Raw genomic sequence first — 20,628 nt, forward strand, 5'->3', positions numbered from 1 at the left:
CAAGGAAAGATAGGGAGCCTTTACATTGCCACCAGGGAACTTCCTTTGTGTCATGGCTCAGCTCCCCTTAGAACCATCACCTACAAAGATGCTGGAGCTTTTTCTTCTAATGAAACTACTGGAATATGTTTTTCTTTCTGGTTCCAAAAGGCATTGCACTTTTCCAATGTCCAATTACAATAGTAATTACAATTAGTTACAAGCATAGATGCTCTTTAAATATCACAGACATTGACACCGGAGTTCTCTCTCTCTGGCTAAAGTTTGCTATCTCCTAATTACAGGATTTTGAAGGAAAAAAAATGGAGTCTTACTTGGCCTGTAAGACAAGAAACTTCATTTGCAAGAGATAATTTTTAATCTTAAAAACATCACATTTTGAGTGGAAAAAAGATTGTCTTAATTTTTAAAATAAACTGTTTTCAATAGATGACTTATAATGGCCTCACTTTTGTGAAGGAGTAACTGAAATAATTAGCAATTTACTTAGGGTAAGAGATGTACATCAAAGCAGAGATCTCTAGATCAGAATGCTTGCTTTTCTGAGCAAGGGGTAGAGTCCAGGACATTTCCCTTTAGTCTGTCCTGTTGGAGTGTTCCTTAGACCCTTTCTTGCAATGCAGCCTTTTATGAAATGGTGGGCAAAGCACAATTTATGTTTGCAATTCAAAGCAAAGATTTCCAGGTTTTGGGGTTATTATGCAAGGGTGAGCCAGAAGAGAGAGCTTGACATGACACCTTGGCATTGTTATCATAAAAATAGTGGAAAAAAGGAATAAAGCTGTTGGGATAATTGACTGCAAAATGAAATGGGAGGCTGCTGTTCTGGAAGAGCTCAGTGCCTCTCTAACCAAGGGAGATTGTGAAACCTAGAGAGAATATTATTTATTATATATCAACAGCCTTGACTGTTTGTCAGACAGGCAACTTCTTTGGAAAACAGTTTGCCTAAAGGTATTAAATGAGTTGTTTTAGTTTTTGTATGTAGCAGTGTTCGGTTAAATTCTGTTTCTACTTTTTAGGCAGAGAAAAGTTCTCCAGCTTTATAAGGAGAAAAAAGCTGTTCCCCTCCTGAACTGAGACAGGCAAAATAATAGTACAACACAGAACTTGTTAGAAAGTGGGTAAACTCTTGTTGTGTGAACTCTGGGTTCAGCTTTAAAACATCTTGTTCTGTGCCGCTATCAACAGTAGTATAATTTTTCTGGCCTGCAGTAGCTGATTGGCTGGCTCATGATTATTTTCATTAAGTAACCTTCAGTGACAGCCTAAGAACATAAGTCTCTTCAAGTGATTACTGAATTTGCCCTTTAGCCTATTTAAGTTTGTTTTTTTTTTAATTTGTCATTGCTTTTTGCCTTTGGTCTGCAAATTAAAATATATGCACTTCCATTTAATTTTTTTAATATTTTAAATATCTTTCCCCCACTGCTGCTTGTTGCAGTAAGTCCCTACTGTGAAGTACTCCTATGGTTTATTTGAGTATGTGTCTCAGGGTGCTCTGCAGAACAGACTTTGATGTTGTTTGGTTCCATCAAACTGCCTGTAATGATGCAGTGTTAACAGTGACATTACAGCAGCTTGTTAGGGAAGAGGATGGTCATGAAATATTTTTGCTTGGAGTTTTAGGAAGTTTTATGTTTCAGGGAGAGATGGAATTAATCTCATCCTGGATTGATCCATTCCCAAAAGGAATGCAGATCTAGGATTAATGAAGCAAGGTTTCTTTCCGTTGCCACTGAAGGATCGTATATGATTTAAACATTACTTTTTTCAACTCAAATTTCTTTTCATTAGGGTTTTCAGAGGAAAAGTCAGAGTGTAAGACATCAGCACAGAATAATACATTTTATGAATAAAAATTTACTTCATTTAGAATTGTCAAAAGCTGTGCATCTTACAAATACATCATTCTTAGTTGCTTGATTTATGATGCTGCTTTTATTAAGTTGTATCAATACATTTGAAAGGTTAGCTGAGTGAAGTGCATTTGCAGTTTATTATGTACAAAACACTGATTTTTAGCTAGTGGCTCATTGACTGTTGCAGAAATTAATCTTTAGCAATTATGGCAGCCATCCCTGATTTCCATAAGGATTTCAATTATTTTGTTGATTTATCTTTTTAATCTTTCAGACATTGCACAATTTCTTGACTCAACAGTATAATACATTAGAAAGTTGCATCATCATTGTGGTCATTGAGTATGGTAAATCATGCTTTTAAAAAGGACAAAGTGAATATCCTGGCATCATTAGGGACTCTGAAAAAACACATCTCTTCATAATGCTGTTGTTGGGAATTTGGGGATATTTATAAGCTCTTTTCTGATATTTACCCAATGTTACTTAAATCATGTTTATTGGTAGAAGAAGTGGGCCCACTGAATACTGGTTCTGAGACTGAAATCACAGGACTGATGGGAAGTCCTTAGGAATAAACCAGCCAAGCTCTGTCACATACACAGTTTTCCTTCTCTTAGTGAGTGTCCCAGTGTGTCCAATGCTTGGGAAACATTTCAACATCCTTAATGGTCGGGGTTCCCATGTGCAGAGTGGTGACATGGCCTGTGTTCTAGGGCTTGTCTGGAGGCTGGTGATTCCCGGTCAGAGGTCACAGAGATTCCTAGGGAAGGTGCACACGGAGGTGCTCTGATGTTGAAGAAGATCTTTTAAATTGTATAATCACAAAACATTTTCAAACGAGTACCTGCAGTGCACATGTCATTGTACTACAGTCTGCTAAAGGGGAGTCAACAGTTCCACCTCATGTCTCAGTGTCTGGTTTCATTTGTGTATGGGGTTCAGACTTCTAACTCATAAAGAGAGCTACTGGGATATGAAAATAACCCCCTGCCAACAGGGATAGTTTACTACTAACCTCTTCTTTTCTCTTTTCAGATCTTTTTGGATCCCTGTCTAGCTGATCCATGTTTCCAAACTTTCTCTTGTAACGTTTTCAAGCAGCCAAAATGAAGTTGAAGCATAACATCAACCCTGTACTTCTACAGTTTATAAACTTCATAGTCCTGGTGTACTCCCTTGTAACTTACATTCCATGGTACATACTTTCAGGATCAAAGCAGGCTATAGCAAAAGCCAAGCAGGTTAAAGCCAGACCTGTGAATAACAAGCCTGGGGGTGCATACAGATCTGTAAACAGTCTGCATTGCTTAGCTTCAGTTTTATATCCTGGGTGTGATACACTCGACAAAGTTTTTAAATACGCTAAAACTAAATATAAGGACAAAAAACTCTTGGGAACACGTGAAATTTTGAAAGAGGAAGATGAAATCCAGCCATCAGGAAAAGTTTTTAAAAAGGTAAGTCTTTTCTCCCTTCAAGATTTTTTTTCCAAAATATGTTTACTTTCTTATGCAGGACTTCTAGTCCAGTAAAGCAAAGCTGGGGAAAAAATAAATTTCTATGTTTACATTCAGTAGCTGTGAAAGAATTAAATTATCTATTTCCCAGTCTTTCAATACTTGGCATTTAAACCAAATCTAAACCTTTTTGCACTCTTGAATAGATATCCTATTTATGGTTTTAGTCAAAGAAAAAACACAAGTATGTTTTAGGTATTTGTTTTTAATATTCAGCTGATGATGTAAGTGGCTTTAAAGATTTCTAAGTGAATTTTAAAAAGTATTCCTTTGTTTTATTCTGAACTGTAATCAGGTAAATATACAAAAATTACTAGATGCCAGTACTCAGATGTGCCCTTCCAGCAGACTTAGTTGTGATTTAGGGATTTGCTGTTCTGTCCTGGGAATTCAGGACTTAAATGAATTTCATGTCTGGAAAAGGATTGCACAGATTTTATTGGAAGAGTCTTTTTTTCTTTGAGTCTCCTTTAAGGTGAACTGCTCTGCTAATCTGTAATCCTGGTGTATGTGGAAGATGTGATTTCAGTATCTGACAACAGCTCTGTTGTTTCAAGGGAACTGACTTGTTATAGTGTATAATGTTCAAGCCTGTATTGTCATTTGCACCTTCATACTTGTTCAGACACATGGAAAAATGCATTTTTGCCTGAAGAAGCAAAGCAGAATTCTGCAACAGAATATGCATATTTGTGCATCTCTGTGTGTTAAAGGCCTGCATTTCTGTGTTAGACGTTGTTAAGTCCACAATAGATAATTTTTAGTTAAGATTAGTTTCTGTGCAGATGAAAAAAATTTCTCTTCATGCTGCTAGTTTTAATTGTGATAGAGGATTATGTTTAAAATAGAATTTGGTTAATATCACAATATACGGCAAAGTTTAGTTCTCTTAAAACCTTTGTACAAACTTTATTGTTCGTGAAACTTCCCCTTAGCTGTGGAGTTAGTTTTACAGTATGGAGGAAATGCTGGGATGAATGGTTACATGTACTCTTGCTTGATGCACATTTTGCTGCCTCATTACCCTATAAAGAAACAGAAAGTTTGTCTTGTACAAAGAATCGCTTCTGAGCACAGATCAGAATTTTGGCTGCCTGTGACGTGCTCTGTTTTTTAATCATAATTGTGAATGTAAGACTTAAGAACTTAGGAGTTTTAGCCTTTTCCATTATGCAAGCAAAGCATTATGAATATTGGAAAGCTGAAGAATGTTTGTGTTGATCCACTTAAATGACTTGTTTGTGAATATTTAGACTTGGCAATTACCCAAGTTAGGTAATTTTGTCTAAGCTTGACACAAAGGTTCATTATGGTCGATTGCCATACTTGCCCTTGTGTTACTTTGTTCTAAGTTGTGGCATTATCACACAAATCCACTTTTAGGGTTTTTTTTGGTTAAAGAATACAGTGTTATTAAGACCTCATAGCATATGTTAGCAAGTGAGGAAAATCAGAACATTTCACAAGATACCTTGTTGGTTCTAAATGTTAGGGTTCTCCTCCTTTTCATTGCCTGGTTCCCTTTAGCATAGCCAGCTTGCTGAGTTTTGGTGCAGTTCTTCAAAAAGATGCACAACAAGTTTAATTCTTAGGTATAATGCATGTAATTTCTATACCTTACAGGAGCTGCAGTACATTTTTTTATTTTATATATGTCTCTCTCTCAAAAAAATATTCAGCTTTTGATTATTGGGAAAATTAAGTGTCCTCACACTTGTAGCTAAAATTATTTAGAGCTTCTTAACATCTTTAAGATCAGATACTCCATTAATTTATTGTGAGAACAATGATATCTCAGATAATTTGTAATTTCTTGAATTTTTATGGTAGTGTATTGTTGCAAAAATATTTGTTTCTGTGCAGATTCCAAAGTAGCAGAAATTCATGGATGTGAATAAAATACAAATACTTGCTTATGTACATGTTGCATTTCATAGTAATTCATATATGGCTGGTTATTCTGTTTCCTTCTGTAGTGTACTTCTCCAACTTCCTTCTCCAATATCATGCATACCTAGTATTAATTTCATGAACCATGTATTTAAGTCAGGATAAAATAATGTTGAAAATACTTCTGAGATTAAGGTGTAATTAATTGGAAAAGGGACTTAATTTAACCACAAATGAAATTTTACGATGCCCAAGAGATGAGCTTCATTATTTTGTGTTGTCTTAGTTGTAGGTTATATCATCAGGTGCTTGCTTTGTTCTCTGTTGGTATGTGAATTTGGCTTCGTGTGTGTGTTCATTCTTTGGTTTATTTTTCGAGGGAGATGTCTGTTTGTTTTGGGGGTTGGTTGTTTGTCTTGCCCGGCTTTAAAAAGGGTTGGTAACCAAGAACAGAATTACTGAGAACGTAATAAATAAGATGTAGTGGGGACAAGAAAACACAGCATTGTTGGGGAAGGTGATGCATCTAATGCCTGAGAGATTTGGGTGCAACAGCAAGCTCATGGGCAAGCACTTGGGAATTCAGAGCTTTAATCACTATTGCTGATACTGAAAGTGAAGGTTCAGGAAGATTCTTGCCATGCCAAGTCACTGAGCAGTAAGAGAGTCACTTATGATGTTAAAAACCATAGATTGCTTTGTAAATGGTGTGTTAGGGTGGGGATTTTCAGATATATTCAGCTGCAATACATGTGTTCATATGAAAAAGGCCAAAAGTGGGCATTTCAAATAACCTCCTTTGTATTATTATTTAGTATATTTTTACAAGAAAATGTATTTAATTCATGATCACTGGTTTCCAAATCATAGTCAAGGTTCTTTAAACCTTAGGAGGTACTTTTAGGAAGACCTTCAAAGGTAACTGAGATCAGGTAGTTTAATGACTCTATGTGAGCCTGCAGCTTTATCAAGAACATTTTATTAAACCTTTGCACTAAAAATTTTAATACGTTTCTAAAATCCAGGTCAAAGAAATGTTAGCTGTGCGTTTAGCCTCTGCTTTTCTGAATTTCCAGATGAGAGTAGAGTCTGGATACTTCCTAGTGTTCTGTGCTGCGTGACGGATGTGACCCTGGCTGCAGTTTAAGGCTGGAGCACGAGAGGGCAGCGTTTGCCTATGGAATGCCGTGATTCCAGGGAAAACCCCGGAGCTGCCGTCCCTGCTGGGTGCTCTTTGTGGGACTCATCAATCTCTGCCTAACTCACTGCTTGGGCCCTTCTGCCAGCTCTGGCACAGTGACTTTGTTTCCATGAGTTATCAGGCAGAAGTAGCCTCTGAAAGTTGTTAAGTTAAAGGTGTGTGAATGTTTAAAGGATTGTGGCACCTAATGCCAGTCTTCTCACCTGTGCTCAGCAGAAGCAGAATCACAGAATTGTTAGGGTTGGGAGGGACCTCTGGAGGTCATCCAGTCCTACCCACTGCCCAGGCAGGGTCACCTGGAGCAGGTAACTCAGGTGGGTTTGGGATGTCTCCAGAGAGGGTGACTCCACACCTTCCCTGAGCAGCTGTTCCAGTGCTCTCCCCCCTCAGTGTAAAAAAGTTCTTCCTCCTGTTGAAGTGGAGTTTCTTATGTTTTAGTTAATGGCCATTGCACCTTGTCCCATCCCTCGGAACCCTTGAAAAAAGCCTGGCACCATCCTCGTGATGGCCCCCCTTTGAGATATTTGTATGCATTAATGAGATCTCCTCAGCCTTCTCTTCTCCAGACCAACCAGGCCCAGGTCTCACAATCTCTCCTTGCGAGAGAGATGCTCCAGTGCCCTCATCATCTTTGTGGCACCCACTGGCCTCTCTCTAGCAGCTCCTTGTCTTTCGTGCACTGTACATTGGAAAAGGCTGGCTAAGGCTACTGAGGGCAAGGCCAAGAAGGGAGATGGATTTGGAGACATACTCCAACATAAGCAGTATGAGAGAAACCAAAACCTGCTCTGTGTCCTGCAGAGGAAGCTGATAGAGAAATTGCAGGAGAAAGGGGCTTCGAGGCAGTTTAGTAATATGCGTATATGAATATCTGTCACTCACTAATGTGTATATAATATAGATGTCGTAGGGATGGAATAGAGAAGGAACACTGGGCATGGGGAAGGAACATTGGAATTTTAATATATGGAAGGCAGTAGGAAAGTAAAACTCAAAATTACTGCATTGGAAAAGACCTTGGCTGTTCTTACCTGATCTTATGTGTTCTTCAGAAATGTATTTTTATATAAATAGCTACAGCCAACAGTGCTATACATTCTTAAAAAAGTTTTTTTTTCTTTTTAAGAAAAGAAAGCATGAGTGAGGTGGTCTTTCATTACGTATCAAACAAACTTGCTTAAGCAATGAGGATGAATTATTTAAGAGAATAAAAAAGGAGAAAAAGGCAGAATCCATGAGTATTATTTGGAGAGATTAATTTTTGGTCATTTAATGATTTATTTTACCCAGTTCAGCGAGTTGCAGAGTGGTGGAAATGACTAAAACCTGTTATTGGTTGGCAAGCTTACCAGAAACAGTAACAAGAATCTGCTTGTATTTCTTGGCCTAATTATTTGTGAGCAGTTTTCCTGAGGCTACACTGTAGGCAAAGTATAATAGGGGAAAGCGTGTTGCCCAAGTCACTGCTATAAATGGTTTTCAACTGATGAGCTTGTTGAGAGCTTCCACATCTGCCAAAAATACTGCCTTTGGGGGAAAAAATAGCCCAAATTGGAATTCAAATTCCAAATTACCGAAATATGGATGAATGGGAAGAGGTGCAATATTTTTTTAGAAGCAGTGGGAGTTTTCCACACCAGGAATATCTTGGTGTGTTGAAAAAAAAAGGGACTCCCAGGTCCCCTCTCTTCCTCATGGGACTGTGGCAGTGAGCACCAGCCAGGGGGGTGAGCCCCTGCCCCACATGCTGCCATTTCAGCCTGACCTTTCTGCTCCAGAAAGGTTTTGGGGTTTGAAACAGCCTGATTGCCACTGAAACAGAGCTTCTGGAAATAAACCAGGAAAACCTGAGCTGATATGCCTGTGAGAAATCTGGGTTTTCTGGTGGAATTGCTGTATATTGCTGTTGTTGACACATGTTGTGTTTTGGGCTTGTTAAATGATATTTTCCCATAAAGACATTTGTGAAATTTCCAAGCAGCTGCACATGTACCTGTTCGTCCTGCTAAACAAATAGGTTAATGAGCAGTATGCAGTGAAGCTGTAGTAGGAACAACTCATTGTTACAACTAATTGTTACTTGAGCAGTTTGAAAAAGTGTCTTGACAAGGGAAATCTACTAGATTTTATTTTTCTATTAGAGTTTAAAAGAGATTTTTAAGTATGTTTTATTAAAGAAGTGGATGTGGAAATATGGACTCATTAGAAATATAGTTACGTGTCAAAAAGTTGTTAGATTTGATAGCCTGAAGTTTGAAATTTAGTTCACACTGATGAATGAAATATGGAAAAAAGTGAAGGAGCTTTCCTAGTTCTAGCTTTTCTAGTTTTTTTTTAGTGTTTGTTGCATTTATTACTAATGCTTTGTGAAAAACATGTCTGAAATACTTGATTAAAAATTGTTTTTCAAAATTGTCAGTGTGCTTATATAAATGGATGGGTAGGATATAATAATGTAGAGTATGGATTTTCAGTATAAAACATCTTTATACTTGCCTACATATGGAAATTTCTAGGTTGGTCTCAAAGAAAAATCCTGTCACTCTGTAAGGAAGTAGTTCTGCATGGTGCAAGTGCACACAGAAATCTGAGTAGTGACCTGTAAATTCAAATCCAAATGGTTTTACTGTGCACCAGCTTTCCCGTATGGAAAAGTGAGATTGCATAATATATTCTACATGACTTCTCAGAACTGAAGTTTGCCAGTAATTTCCTATCCTGTTCTCTGTCCCACTTCTGTTTAACAGTAAGAAAAGGCAAAATTATTACTACTCATCCCCTTGACATTTGTTTCAGAACAAAGGGAAAGAGATTTCACAATTTCTGACTGAGGGCCCATGGATATACTGCTTTCTGGATTCCAGTTTCCCTTTTTAATTTTTTTTTTCAAATGGACATCTCAGTGTCCTATTTGTGTAGAATTGTAGCCCAAATATCCAAGAAAGCAAATAGAGAGAATGTACTGTGCTATCTAGTGCTTTTCATCCTTTTCATAAACCAAACCCTTTTAAAAAGTAGAAGTATGTGGGCCAGATAACCAAACACAGTCTTTCAGAGGGCTTCTGAAGCTACACAAGATGGTGGGAATCATGTGCTTTCCCTTCAGTGAAAATAGAAACTGAGGTGGTAACATGCATGGAGATATTGCATCGTGATACAGTATTTATGTTGGAACTTCCACAGGCCCTGTAGCTCTTGGCAAGAAAAAGTATCATCTTTATCTTGAATAAACTGCTGCTTTAATTCAAGCACATGTTACTCTAACATCTGTGGATTCTACACATGGATGAAGATGTAGTAGGACATGTGTTAAGGATTTTCATTTTCTAAATTGATTTCATTGTTCTTATTAGGTCATCCTTGGCAAGTACACGTGGCTTTCTTACGAAGATGTGTACATTAAAGCTGTTAATTTTGGAAATGGCTTAGCAGTCTTGGGTCAGCAGCCAAAGACTAACATTGCTATCTTCTGTGAGACCAGAGCTGAGTGGATGATTGCAGCCCAGGCCTGCTTTATGTGCAACTACCAGCGTGAGTACCTGTCTTCCCTGAGGTTTTTATGGCTTTTGATACCACAATCTGAAAACAAAACTCTTCCTTGCTTTGCTTTATGTACTAAGAAAACTTTATCTAGATTTTATATAGAACATTAAAGTTTTCAAGTTAAAAAATACTGCATAAGATAGAAACTGTGCACTTTGTAGCCTTTTGCTTTGGTGGATGGAGAAACCTGTATCTGTTGGCAGGTGCGGAGAATGGTTTTGGTAAGTAAGTTGCTCAATGAATTTGTGAGAGGTTTATTTTCATCTCAGATCAGTACAGATTCCCGGGTTTCTGAAAACAAACAAACAAAAATCACACATTAATTCATTGACTCAATTTCAGGAGTTGACGTCAAACCTTCATCTGTGCTTGCAAGTTTTGTTTTATCTGGATATTGTGTCAGTTCTTCAATTTTGATTTTGGTTAGGCCTCTTTTTCTTGCTCAGGAATGTACTGAGTGCTGGTCTCAGTGTGCTGTAGTTGTTTAAATGTCTGTTTCATCATTGCTCCTTAATATGTCCTTCACGTAACCAAGCCCAGCCTGGCTGGGTTCTGTGATGCTCTCAGGGGGACACATCTCGTCCCTCAGGGCATGCCAGAAACTGCTGTTCCTCCCAAGCTTTGGGCCTTTTCCCTCCTGTGCCACATTTAGCCTCCTTCAGTAAGAGGTGGACCATAAAAGCCGGATGTGCAGAAACTCCTGATTTCCTGCCTAGATGCACTAAAGACATCTATCAATTATACTTTCTTCAGATTTTGGATGCAAGTCTAGTAAGATTTATATTTAAATGGTCCCTCTTTGCTCTGAGCATGAGTCTGTTTCAGTTTGAGAAGCAGTATATTGATAAGTGTGTAGCAGTTTTCGTTTACTTAAGTTTTTACTGCTGTCTCTGGTTATTTTACATGTACCTTTTGCTTTATTGGTCCCTTTACTGAAGACCTGGATGATGGGACAGAATGCAAACACAGGGAGGTCCCAGCTGGTGGCATGTTGGGGGCAGCAGCCAATACACTCGAGGGTGGGGCTGTTGTGCAGAGGAGCCTGTCAGCTGGAAAAGTGGCTTGTCTGGAACCTCATGGAATTCCCTTACGGAATTCAGTAAAGGCATTTAAAATTTCTTCTGTGCATGCTGGAATGCGCCTCATGCACCAGTATAGGCTGGGAGAGAACAGCTTTGCAGGGAAGGACCTGAGGGTTCTGGTGGGCCATGGAGTCACCCAGGATTTTGCAGCACCTTCTTGCAGTGGAGGCCAGCAGCATCCTGGATGGTGGTAGCATTGAGTGTGTGGGTAGGTCCTGGGAAATGATCCCTCTCCTCCATTTGGACACTAGTAGAACCACATCTGGACTGCTGTGTCTGCACTGGGGCTTCCTATTAGGAAAAAAGATGCTGATATCCTGGAGCAAGTCCAGTGGAGGGCTGCCAAGATGCTGGAGGTGTTGGAGAACGTGACATCTGAGGAGAGGCTGACAGAGAGGGGTCTGTTCAGCGTTAAGATGAGTGAGTTCAGCTCTTGTTGTTGTCTGACACTACCTGGGAGCGTGCAGAGGAGATGGAGCTAGGCTCCGCTCACAAAGGTGTGCTCTGACACCACTGCAGGCCACAGTCACATGCTCAGTGGCAGGAAAATCTGATTAAATATTAGGGCAAGTGTCTTTGTTGTGAGGGTGGTTCCATATCAGAACAGGAACAAAGAACAGTTGTGAAACCTTCATCCTTGGAGATCCATAAAACCCAGATTTTCCTTGGCTCTGAGCACTCTGCTGCAGTGGATGATGTGTGCAGGGGATCTTTCCAGGTGCCTTCCCTCCTGAATTGGTGTTGGTTTTGGTTGGTTCTTCAGTGAGTAAATGCTGCTGGCCTGCCTACCAGAGCAAAGAACTGCACAGACTATCCTCAGATAAGATGCCTCTACTGCTTTTAAACTACTTGTCTCTGTGCCAATTCCCTTTTATCACTTTTGGGATCTGTCAGATTCCTAGCGGCTATCCTGGGAATAAAATGCAAAGGCTTGTATCAATTTTTTTCCTTTGGAACTGAAGCACATATACAAATCCTAGGGAGATCTGTAATTTGAGGGGGGCAAGCCTGAGCTGGGGGCTGGATGTTGAGCGGAATGGAATGCGTGTTTTTGCGTGTGTTGGATTAGTGCTTTAAATCCCCTCACTGCGACGTGCCTCGGCACACACTCTGACGTGGTGTGCAGCATCTAAGCTGTGTCATCTTCTGTGAACTTGGCTGGCTTGTGCTGGCAGATGAAGAGACAGCCACGCAGTGTTTACAGGCAGCTTGCAGGACAAATTGGAAGATTCAGATGATGTTGAAGCAGTTGTAGTGGCAAGACATTGCTAAATGGCTTATGTTAGCATTTTTCAGTGTGCAGGTTTGATACCAGCTAACTGCTGTGGGGGGGTGGTTGGGACATTCTTCTCAAATGTGAAATGTGTTCAGTCTGCTGGAGTGGGCCCAGAACTGACGTCAGCAGGGCAGGTTCTTCTGCTTCATACATAGTATTGGAGAGAATGCCGTTTGCACTACAGAACTAGAATGAGGAAAGTGATGTTTGTTATGGATTACTTGCACAAACAAGGGATTTTATGGTTTGAAATACTTGCTTGATTTTGAGTGTGACTTTTTCTGAAGTTCTCTAAGTCTTGTATTTGCCGGAGGTAGAGTGGGATTGCTAGCTCAGAAACAGAAGTAGTAGTACTAACATGAAAATAGATTTTCTTCCTAAGTACCTCTTCATGTGTGTGAACAGCTCTTCACCAGGGTAGGCAGATGAAACACAAGAGTGCATAGCCAAATGGTGGAATATCAGAGGTTGGGTTTCATTTTTCAGTCATGCTTGAGCAGAAGTGGTTTTGTCAAAATTAAATTTGGCTGAAGCCATTAAAGATATATTTTGCTTTTTATTCTTGATGTACTGTGAATGCTGAAATACTCAGTTTTACGTTCCAGTTACCTTGAAATAAATTGCAGAAGTTCTATTTGTTTTTTTGGGTCAAGGTTTTGTCTTTTTATATGAGCTGGCAAATTTAGTGGTGTTGGGGGATTTCTTTTTGTCAAGTCTTTGGTCAGATAACAAAAAGTCTATTATGCTATTGCATGTATAAAGGTGAATACAAAATAATCCGTTCTCAATATGTTTTCAAGAGAATGAGGAGAGAAAAAAAATTATCAAAACTTTCAGATTTGCCTGAAAAAGTTTTAGGTGCCAGTGTGGAGAAGGGAGAATTTCAGAGACGAGTCTTTGCTTGGTTTTGCTCTCTCCATGACATCAGTGCACCGTCATAAAAAATGGTCTCTCTCTCTCTCTTTGGCTCTGTCATACAGCTCTGAGTGTCTTAATGTCGTTATTTGCAGATGAGTAATTAAGTATCTCCGTGGTTATTCCCGAGATGATGCTCTGCCTTCTGGGCGGTGTTGTCAGCTGGGTTCTGCTTGTTGGCTCGGGGCAGCTGAATTTCTGCTACATGTTTATATAACAGGGGTCACTGCAGTAAGTAGAGAGAGCTCGTGGGAACGAGGAGAGGCACTCTTCTGGACTTTGCTCCCACCAAATTAAAGAAAACACAGTGCATGTGCATTTGCCCTGCAACAGTTCTGAACTATGATGGACTGTTTTAACAAGAAAAAAATAAGTAGAGGTCAACTATTTACTTTTCTGTGTAAGAAAACTGCTTTTGCATTGTTTTGGGTTAACTCCTTGGATTTAAAATCTTAAAATAAAAATCGTAGAATACAACAGAACTTCATTTAATTTTAATTTTTATTCTTTGCTGCAGTGATTTACTGTCCTAATGTACAATGGTTGTATTTACATAATTACCTTCTTTAAATATTCAGCTATATACAGACTAAAAAGCAGAAGATATTCAGATACCTGATGTGACAAAACTCCCAGCAAGGATGTTGTAGTTATTGATTGAGTTGATTCATCTCAGAGCTTTTTGATATGTCCCTGTTTAGTGTTCTGCCCGGAAAACAGGTGGTTTTTTTGGTGTTTTTTTTTTTGTTTTGTTTTGTTTTGTTTTGTTTTGTTTTTTGTTGTTGTTGGTTTTTTTGTTTTTTTTGGTTTTTTTTGGGTTTTTTTTGCAATACTTCTCTTCAATTTTTAGCTGCCCTTTTCTTTCCTAGTCTCTTCTGATCTCTTCTCATTCAGTTCCATTGAAAATGGCAGAAAATAAAATACTATTTTAAAGGTCTTAATGAAATCATTGTTTAACACACTAATGAGCTGATCTTACAAACAGGAAACAATTTCTCTTATAGTCAGTTTTCTAAATATTTTCCTTCTTGCTGTTCTGTATGATTCTCATTATGTCAGTTTGGTTCTAATGACTGTGATGATTAAACCTTTATTACATTATTTTAAATACGTGGCAGGACAGGATAGCCACAGATTTATTCCTGAGTGTGAGAATTCTCTGCTGATGACATGTATTGCCATGCTGTAATAATTTGTTATTAGCAGTCAATTGTAAAAGGTTAGTAACAGAGTATGTGACATCTGGAAAGAGAAGTCACATGAATGAAAGCCGTTTCTTTCCTGTGTGCAAGAGGAATGTTACACAGTGATTAAACTGAGAAGGTTTGCCTACTTTTCACATGGTAAAAGCAATGAAAGTATGAGAGTAGATCCAGGAGAATTGCATAAGGTGGTGTGGTTTTGGGACCTCTAATTAGAACTTGGAAAAGAGTAAACAGTCACATAGAGAACTGTTGTTCTTTATTCCTTCTGGGAGTAACTGCAAATCACACTGTATTTAAATTCTGATGTTAAAAAACTTTTTAAATACAAAACTGTCCCGTCTTTGAGTTGACAAATATTTTTACTGTGTTGCCTAACCTGGCAGAGATTAATCTCAGTTCTTTTTTTGTGAACTCTACTTGAAGATGTAACCCAGAGACTGACCATTTCCCCTGTTCTGTGTTTCAGTTGTTACTCTGTACGCCACGCTGGGAGGCCCAGCAATAGTTCATGGGCTGAATGAAACAGAGGTGACCACCATCATTACTAGTAAAGAATTGATGCAAACAAAATTGAAGGTCAGAAACCTGTTCTTTGTCTATCTCTTTCCAGTGTATCTGTTCACCAGTGTTAAATGGCCTGGTTCCATTGTACAGAACAATGATTTATTGCCTTTCCATAAGGCAGACACTTTTGGAAGATGATTTATAGATCTGTCGTCATGTACAGAAAGTGGTAGTTTGCTTTCAGTGGATTTTAGGCTGCTCAGTGACTGGAGAATGAGCAATTTGCAGTATTGCAGAGCTGGAGTGCTGCCTGGAAAAACACCTTTACAAGAAACTGCCGCGTTTTCTGGGTGGATTTAGTGCCTATAAATGTAACAATGGGAAGAACAGAAAAATGTTTAAAGCGCTAGCTGTGATCATGCTCCTGGCTTATTATCAGATGTTTTTCCAGCAGAGAATGGTTTTTACATCTAAAGATGGGTGTTTTAAGAGTTAGAGCTGTTTTTCCATGCAGGGGGCAAAAAAAGCTCACTAAACATTGGAACAGTCAAAGAACTTCTTGGACTTACTGATCCTGATGGAATACCCAAGTGGACCAACTAATCTGCATGAGTTTCATCATTGTGTGTTTTGGGGAAGCTGGACCTTTCCGACAAGGCAGTTGTTTTAACGAAAAACTGTGCTATTGTGGAATTTTGAATGAGAATTTCTCAAACTCTAAAAAGAAGTTACTACAGTGACAGTATCTATGCCATGCACATTTATTTCAGCTTACAGTGAGAGAATGTATTTGCTCTGCTCTAAGGTGATGATCTTCCATGAGAACACTGGTAAATGTCTTTGAAGTCATGTTTTGCTTGAAATGCTTAACTAGTAATTTTCAATATTTTTGCTACTATTGCTTATTTTAAATAGCATAATAACCAAGGAGCAACCTAAGAATTACTGTGAGCTCAGTAACACCAGTTTCTCTGTGTTCCCTGGGAAGGGAAAGTCAGTTACGTCTGCAAATCATTGCAGTCTTATTTGTGGGGTTCTCATGAAATAAAATACAAATCATTAAATGGTTGGAGAAGCTTTTGTGCTTAAAATTGGAAAGCTTCAAGCTTTGCAGCTATTTGAGCTTGGCAGGTTTATCCTTTAAAATTCTGTGATGTTTTATATTTGTGCTTTTTAAAAAGTATATAGCAGTATATAGCATGGAGGGTTTTTTTTCTTGTTTTTTTTTTTTTTTTTATTTTTATTTCTTGGCATAAAACTAATTTTTAATTTCTGAACACATTTTTCATTTCCACAGGAAATTGTTTCTCAAGTTCCACTGCTGCGACACATAATTACAGTGGATGGCAAACCCACGACGTGGTCAGAGTTCCCCAAGGGTGTCATTGTTCACACGATGGCATCTGTGCAAGCCATGGGGGCCAAGGCAGACACTGGTGGGTTCTTCCTGCTCAGACCATCTCTTTTGGTGCCCTAATTTGACCCTGTTGAGTAAACTTGGAGAAACTGCCGATTTAACTTTTTCTTTATCTCCTTTTCCTTTAAATCTGTGTGATTTTTTTTTGTTTGTTTTGGTTGTGGGTGTTTGGATTTTGGGGTGTAAGTTTTTGTTTTGTTTTTCAACAGAGTAAAAACTGACTCCACAATCAAGTGTCACAGGCTCAGGGATAGTTTTTAGGATAAGCAATTAATTCAGGATAGAAACTTACTGTTCGTATGATCAGACATGTTAAAACCAGGTTATTTAGGGCACAAAAGGAAAATAATTGTGTGTTTTATAACAAAAGAAATCAGTGATTTGTTGCCTTTAAGTTTTGTAAAATTCACAAATAGCAAAATGTAAAATAGTCATTTGAATCTGATAGAACTTGGTCACTTATTACATTTCTGAAAGCATCAATCTATGTAAATACACTGAAATCTGTTTCTGGTCTATGTAACATTTTCAGAACTATAATTCAGAATTCTTGACCTTATTTTAATTGTAATCTTGAGAAATTTTTATTGTTGGCTGTGAAGAGCTGCCTATCCTAGTATTTTAAGATTTCAATATATTCAGTAATTCCTTTCTTTTGTTCTTATCCTTTCTGTTTTCAGAATCTCTTAACTACTGCAGGCACAGGATTGTATTTTAGGAGTAGTGGGGGTGGTCAATCCATCTGATTTTGATATTCAAGGGAATGGCAGATTTGCTTCAAATATTATGACATCTCAATTTCTTTAGAAGATGCTTTTCCCTATTTGATATATCAATTTTATGTACTACTAAAACAGTTCAATACAACACCAGCAGAAAAATTTTGGCTGTAATTCATTAGCTCCCTGGAATTTGTTAATCTGTGTGTTGTGTAAAAAGATATTTAATCTTTCTTCAGTCTTTTAAATATCACATACTCTGCACTACAATGAAGGAACATTATCTTTGTCAAGCTAACCTTTCATAAACTATAAAATGCTATCATGAATTGTTTATAGTCAAGCATGTCCAATTAATATTAAGTAGATGAGCTATAGTTTATGGTTTGTTTTTTTTTTCCTCTGTGTATTTCATTGTGCAGGATAGGCAGGATTCAGTGAGTGGAAAATGATTAAATGTTGCTTTCATGCTTCTCATTCAGTGTGTGCACTGTGCCACATGCACTGTGTGTGATGCAGTTTCCTCTGAGTAAGCACAGTAGTTTTTGTATTTTCTTGCACTCAGCACAAGTATTTAAAAAGCACTTTAATCCAATTAAAGCTGTTGGATTTCTTTTAAGTAGTTAGAGAGATTGTGCCTCAGGTTGGCTCAGCAGTGCTTTGCTGCAGGTGTAGCAAATGAGGCAGTGTGTTGTTCCCTGCCAGGGAGCACGGGAGGCAGGAGCTTGGCACGGGAGAATGGACCCTGTGGCAGCATGGAACCAGGGCAGGGAACCTTCCCGAGGCAGGGATGCTCAGTGTTGCTTTGGACAGGCCAAAACTCTGCCTGTTTTTCTCTCCACTGCAGGAGTGGGGGAAAAATAATAGGAAAACTGTTGTTGTGATAGATAAGGATCATCAGTCGAAGTATTGCTCAGCTAATGCAAGGTTTCTACTCCTTGTGAAGGCACTTAAGCTTGACCACAGTATTTTTAAGCAAAAGCAGAATGTAATAGCAAGAATCCTGTGGTGCTGTGTTGCAGTGACTGCTGAAATGTGTCAGTGTGTCAGATCTCCCAGGCCGAGAGGCTCTCCACTCATCTCACACCCTATTTTATGACAACTTGCAGGAAACAAACAGCCATCCAGGCCTGTGCCCTCAGATATCGCAGTGATCATGTACACAAGTGGATCCACGGGAATTCCCAAAGGAGTTATGATCTCCCATTGCAACATAATTGCTGGGATAACTGGAATGGCTGAGAGGATCCCAAATTTGGGGTATGTACTAACCATTACTTACCAGCAGATAAAGAAGTCATGTAGTTGCATTTAATTTTAGATTAATTACTGTGTAAAATATGAACTGTTTTATATTGCTATGGCTGTGACACATCATACTGTGCACTGACATGTGAGCATCTTCCAGCACTGTACTAAATGACATAACTACTTCATGTACTCTTTGTTCTCTCCTCTTTGGTATGTGGACAAGACCAGGACACACAAACCTGTGAGGTCACCTTGCACCAGAGTGGTTGAAAGCCTCCCTAAGCAGTGCTTCCATTGGTTAATGTTTAAATTCTGTGGCTTGGTACAGTTTTTAATCTCATCCACTGAGAGTAACCAGAGTAACCATCACCCTTTTATCATGTCGTAAACCTACAGTACGTAGTATACAACTCTTGAAATCAAAACCCACATGATTTGAAATATGCTCTCAAACTCAAAGGCATTTTCTACTTTCTCCATTTCTGCAGTAAACTTCGCATAAATTGTACTTAATGATGCATCTGAGGACTCTAGTGATACTGCATAAACCTATCTTCTAAAAATTCTTTGCAGGGAGAAAGACATTTATATTGGGTACCTGCCCCTTGCCCATGTTCTGGAGCTGAGTGCTGAGCTTGTGTGTCTGTCTCATGGGTGCCGCATCGGTTACTCTTCCCCTCAGACACTGGCTGACCAGGTATGTTGACTATGTAAGTCCTTACAGTAAAAAAAAAAAAAAAAAAAAAAAAAAAAAAAAAAAAAAAAAAAAAATTAAAGAACTACTTTTGTCAGATCTTTGTAATATTTTTTAAAAAAATAGTACAGATTTTGTTTCTGATGTTCAAGATCTTGAATGTGTCTGCTAGTAAATTTGTTCTTCACTTTAGTCTTCTAAAATAAAGAAAGGAAGCAAAGGGGATGTTACTACACTTAAACCAACTCTAATGGCAGCTGTTCCGGTAAGTAACTAAAGGACAAATAATTTTTAAAACCTTTTTTAGAATATAATTTATAGTTCATTTTTTAGCAACAAAATTAATACCGTGACCATTAAAATAGAAAAGGTAGAATCTTTGTTAAGCTGCCTTAAAATAATAATTTTGGTACTTATTTGTATGTTGGGGATAAACAATCATGATACGAGTATCAAACTGTTTCAAAGATAGAGATTTGATTTCCATTTTAATTAGTCATTTCTTGTTTGTTACAGTGAAAGAGTGGAATAAAGAGAGTTGGCAGCAGGCAGTGGGGGTTTAACTGCTGCTCCTGCCCACATTTTGCTTTCCTCCTTTCCATGAACATCTTGCTATCTCTTAGCAAGGGAAGAGGCAGGAACCTGGGAGTGGGTTGTCACCTGAACTCACTTGAATTTCTAGATTGTGTTTTCTTTTTTCTGTACTGAATTCGGGATTTCTGTTTCTTTGAGTTAAAGTTCATCTTTTTACATAACTAGGAAATTATGGATCGAATCTACAAAAATGTCATGAATAAAGTGAATGAAATGACCAGTTTCCAGCGGAATCTATTTATATTGGCCTACAACTACAAAATGGAACAGATTTCCAAAGGTTACACTACCCCACTCTGTGACAGGTAATGTTAACTTCATTTTTAATGGCACCAAAAATTCAAAGTCTTACTACCGGAGCAGTATCTGGGTTTTTATCTTCATTTTAACATTCGCACTTGGAACATGAACAAATCTGTACTTGAGTGTAAATTGAAACAACAAATCAGGAGTTTGTGTGATGGATTTAAATACTTGCTGATACAATTGAAATGAGTGTAGTTTAGCTTGAAATTGATGGACAATTTATATTTCTTGCATTTTCATCAGGAATCTAATAATAGATTTATACAATTTTGGGTAAAATGGGAAATTTATTCCTACAGAAAACTGTAGAGTCCACCTTGTCACAGAAGGGAGCAATGGTATGCCTCAAATTGGAAAGAACCCACAGGATCATTGAGTCTCGCTCTGGGCTTCTATGAGAGTAAAGGATAATGTATTTATAACACATATTATGCAAAATTTATACAACTTAAAGTATGTTTAGGAGAAAATCATGGAACTTTACTGCCTCATTAAATCTGTCTTCTCAAACATTTAACCCATCTTCAAACCAGAGCATGGAAACAATCTTAGAAATCTGTGCCTGTATGTCTGAGAACTTCAGTGTGCTGCTTCAGGGTTTTCCTTGGATGTCATAAGAGTCTGTCTGAAGACAGTGGAAACTTTGTGT

The 20,628-nt window shown here is 38.3% G+C and overlaps 1 protein-coding gene across 5 annotated transcripts in view; it reads left to right on the plus strand.

Moving 5' to 3' along the window:
• Window positions 1-20,628, plus strand: part of ACSL3 (acyl-CoA synthetase long chain family member 3) — a 63,805-nt gene that overhangs the window by 29,304 nt on the left and 13,873 nt on the right. For all 5 annotated transcript variants that reach the window (XR_010722576.1, XM_066193163.1, XM_066193166.1 and 2 more), the window contains 8 exons: window positions 2,901-3,322; window positions 9,827-10,004; window positions 14,961-15,070; window positions 16,296-16,434; window positions 18,244-18,394; window positions 18,959-19,082; window positions 19,273-19,344; window positions 19,839-19,978. Coding sequence is in view for 4 of the 5 variants with exons in the window: in XM_066193163.1 (XP_066049260.1) it covers window positions 2,972-3,322; window positions 9,827-10,004; window positions 14,961-15,070; window positions 16,296-16,434; window positions 18,244-18,394; window positions 18,959-19,082; window positions 19,273-19,344; window positions 19,839-19,978 (1,265 nt within the window). In the remaining variant the exon portion in view is untranslated. The remainder of the gene's footprint in view (window positions 1-2,900; window positions 3,323-9,826; window positions 10,005-14,960; window positions 15,071-16,295; window positions 16,435-18,243; window positions 18,395-18,958; window positions 19,083-19,272; window positions 19,345-19,838; window positions 19,979-20,628) is intronic.

This window comes from Chamaea fasciata, unplaced genomic scaffold, assembly GCF_029207755.1.
Source record: "Chamaea fasciata isolate MVZ Bird 193981 ecotype frontalis unplaced genomic scaffold, bChaFas1.0.hap1 SCAF_11, whole genome shotgun sequence".
Taxonomy (NCBI): domain Eukaryota; kingdom Metazoa; phylum Chordata; class Aves; order Passeriformes; family Sylviidae; genus Chamaea; species Chamaea fasciata.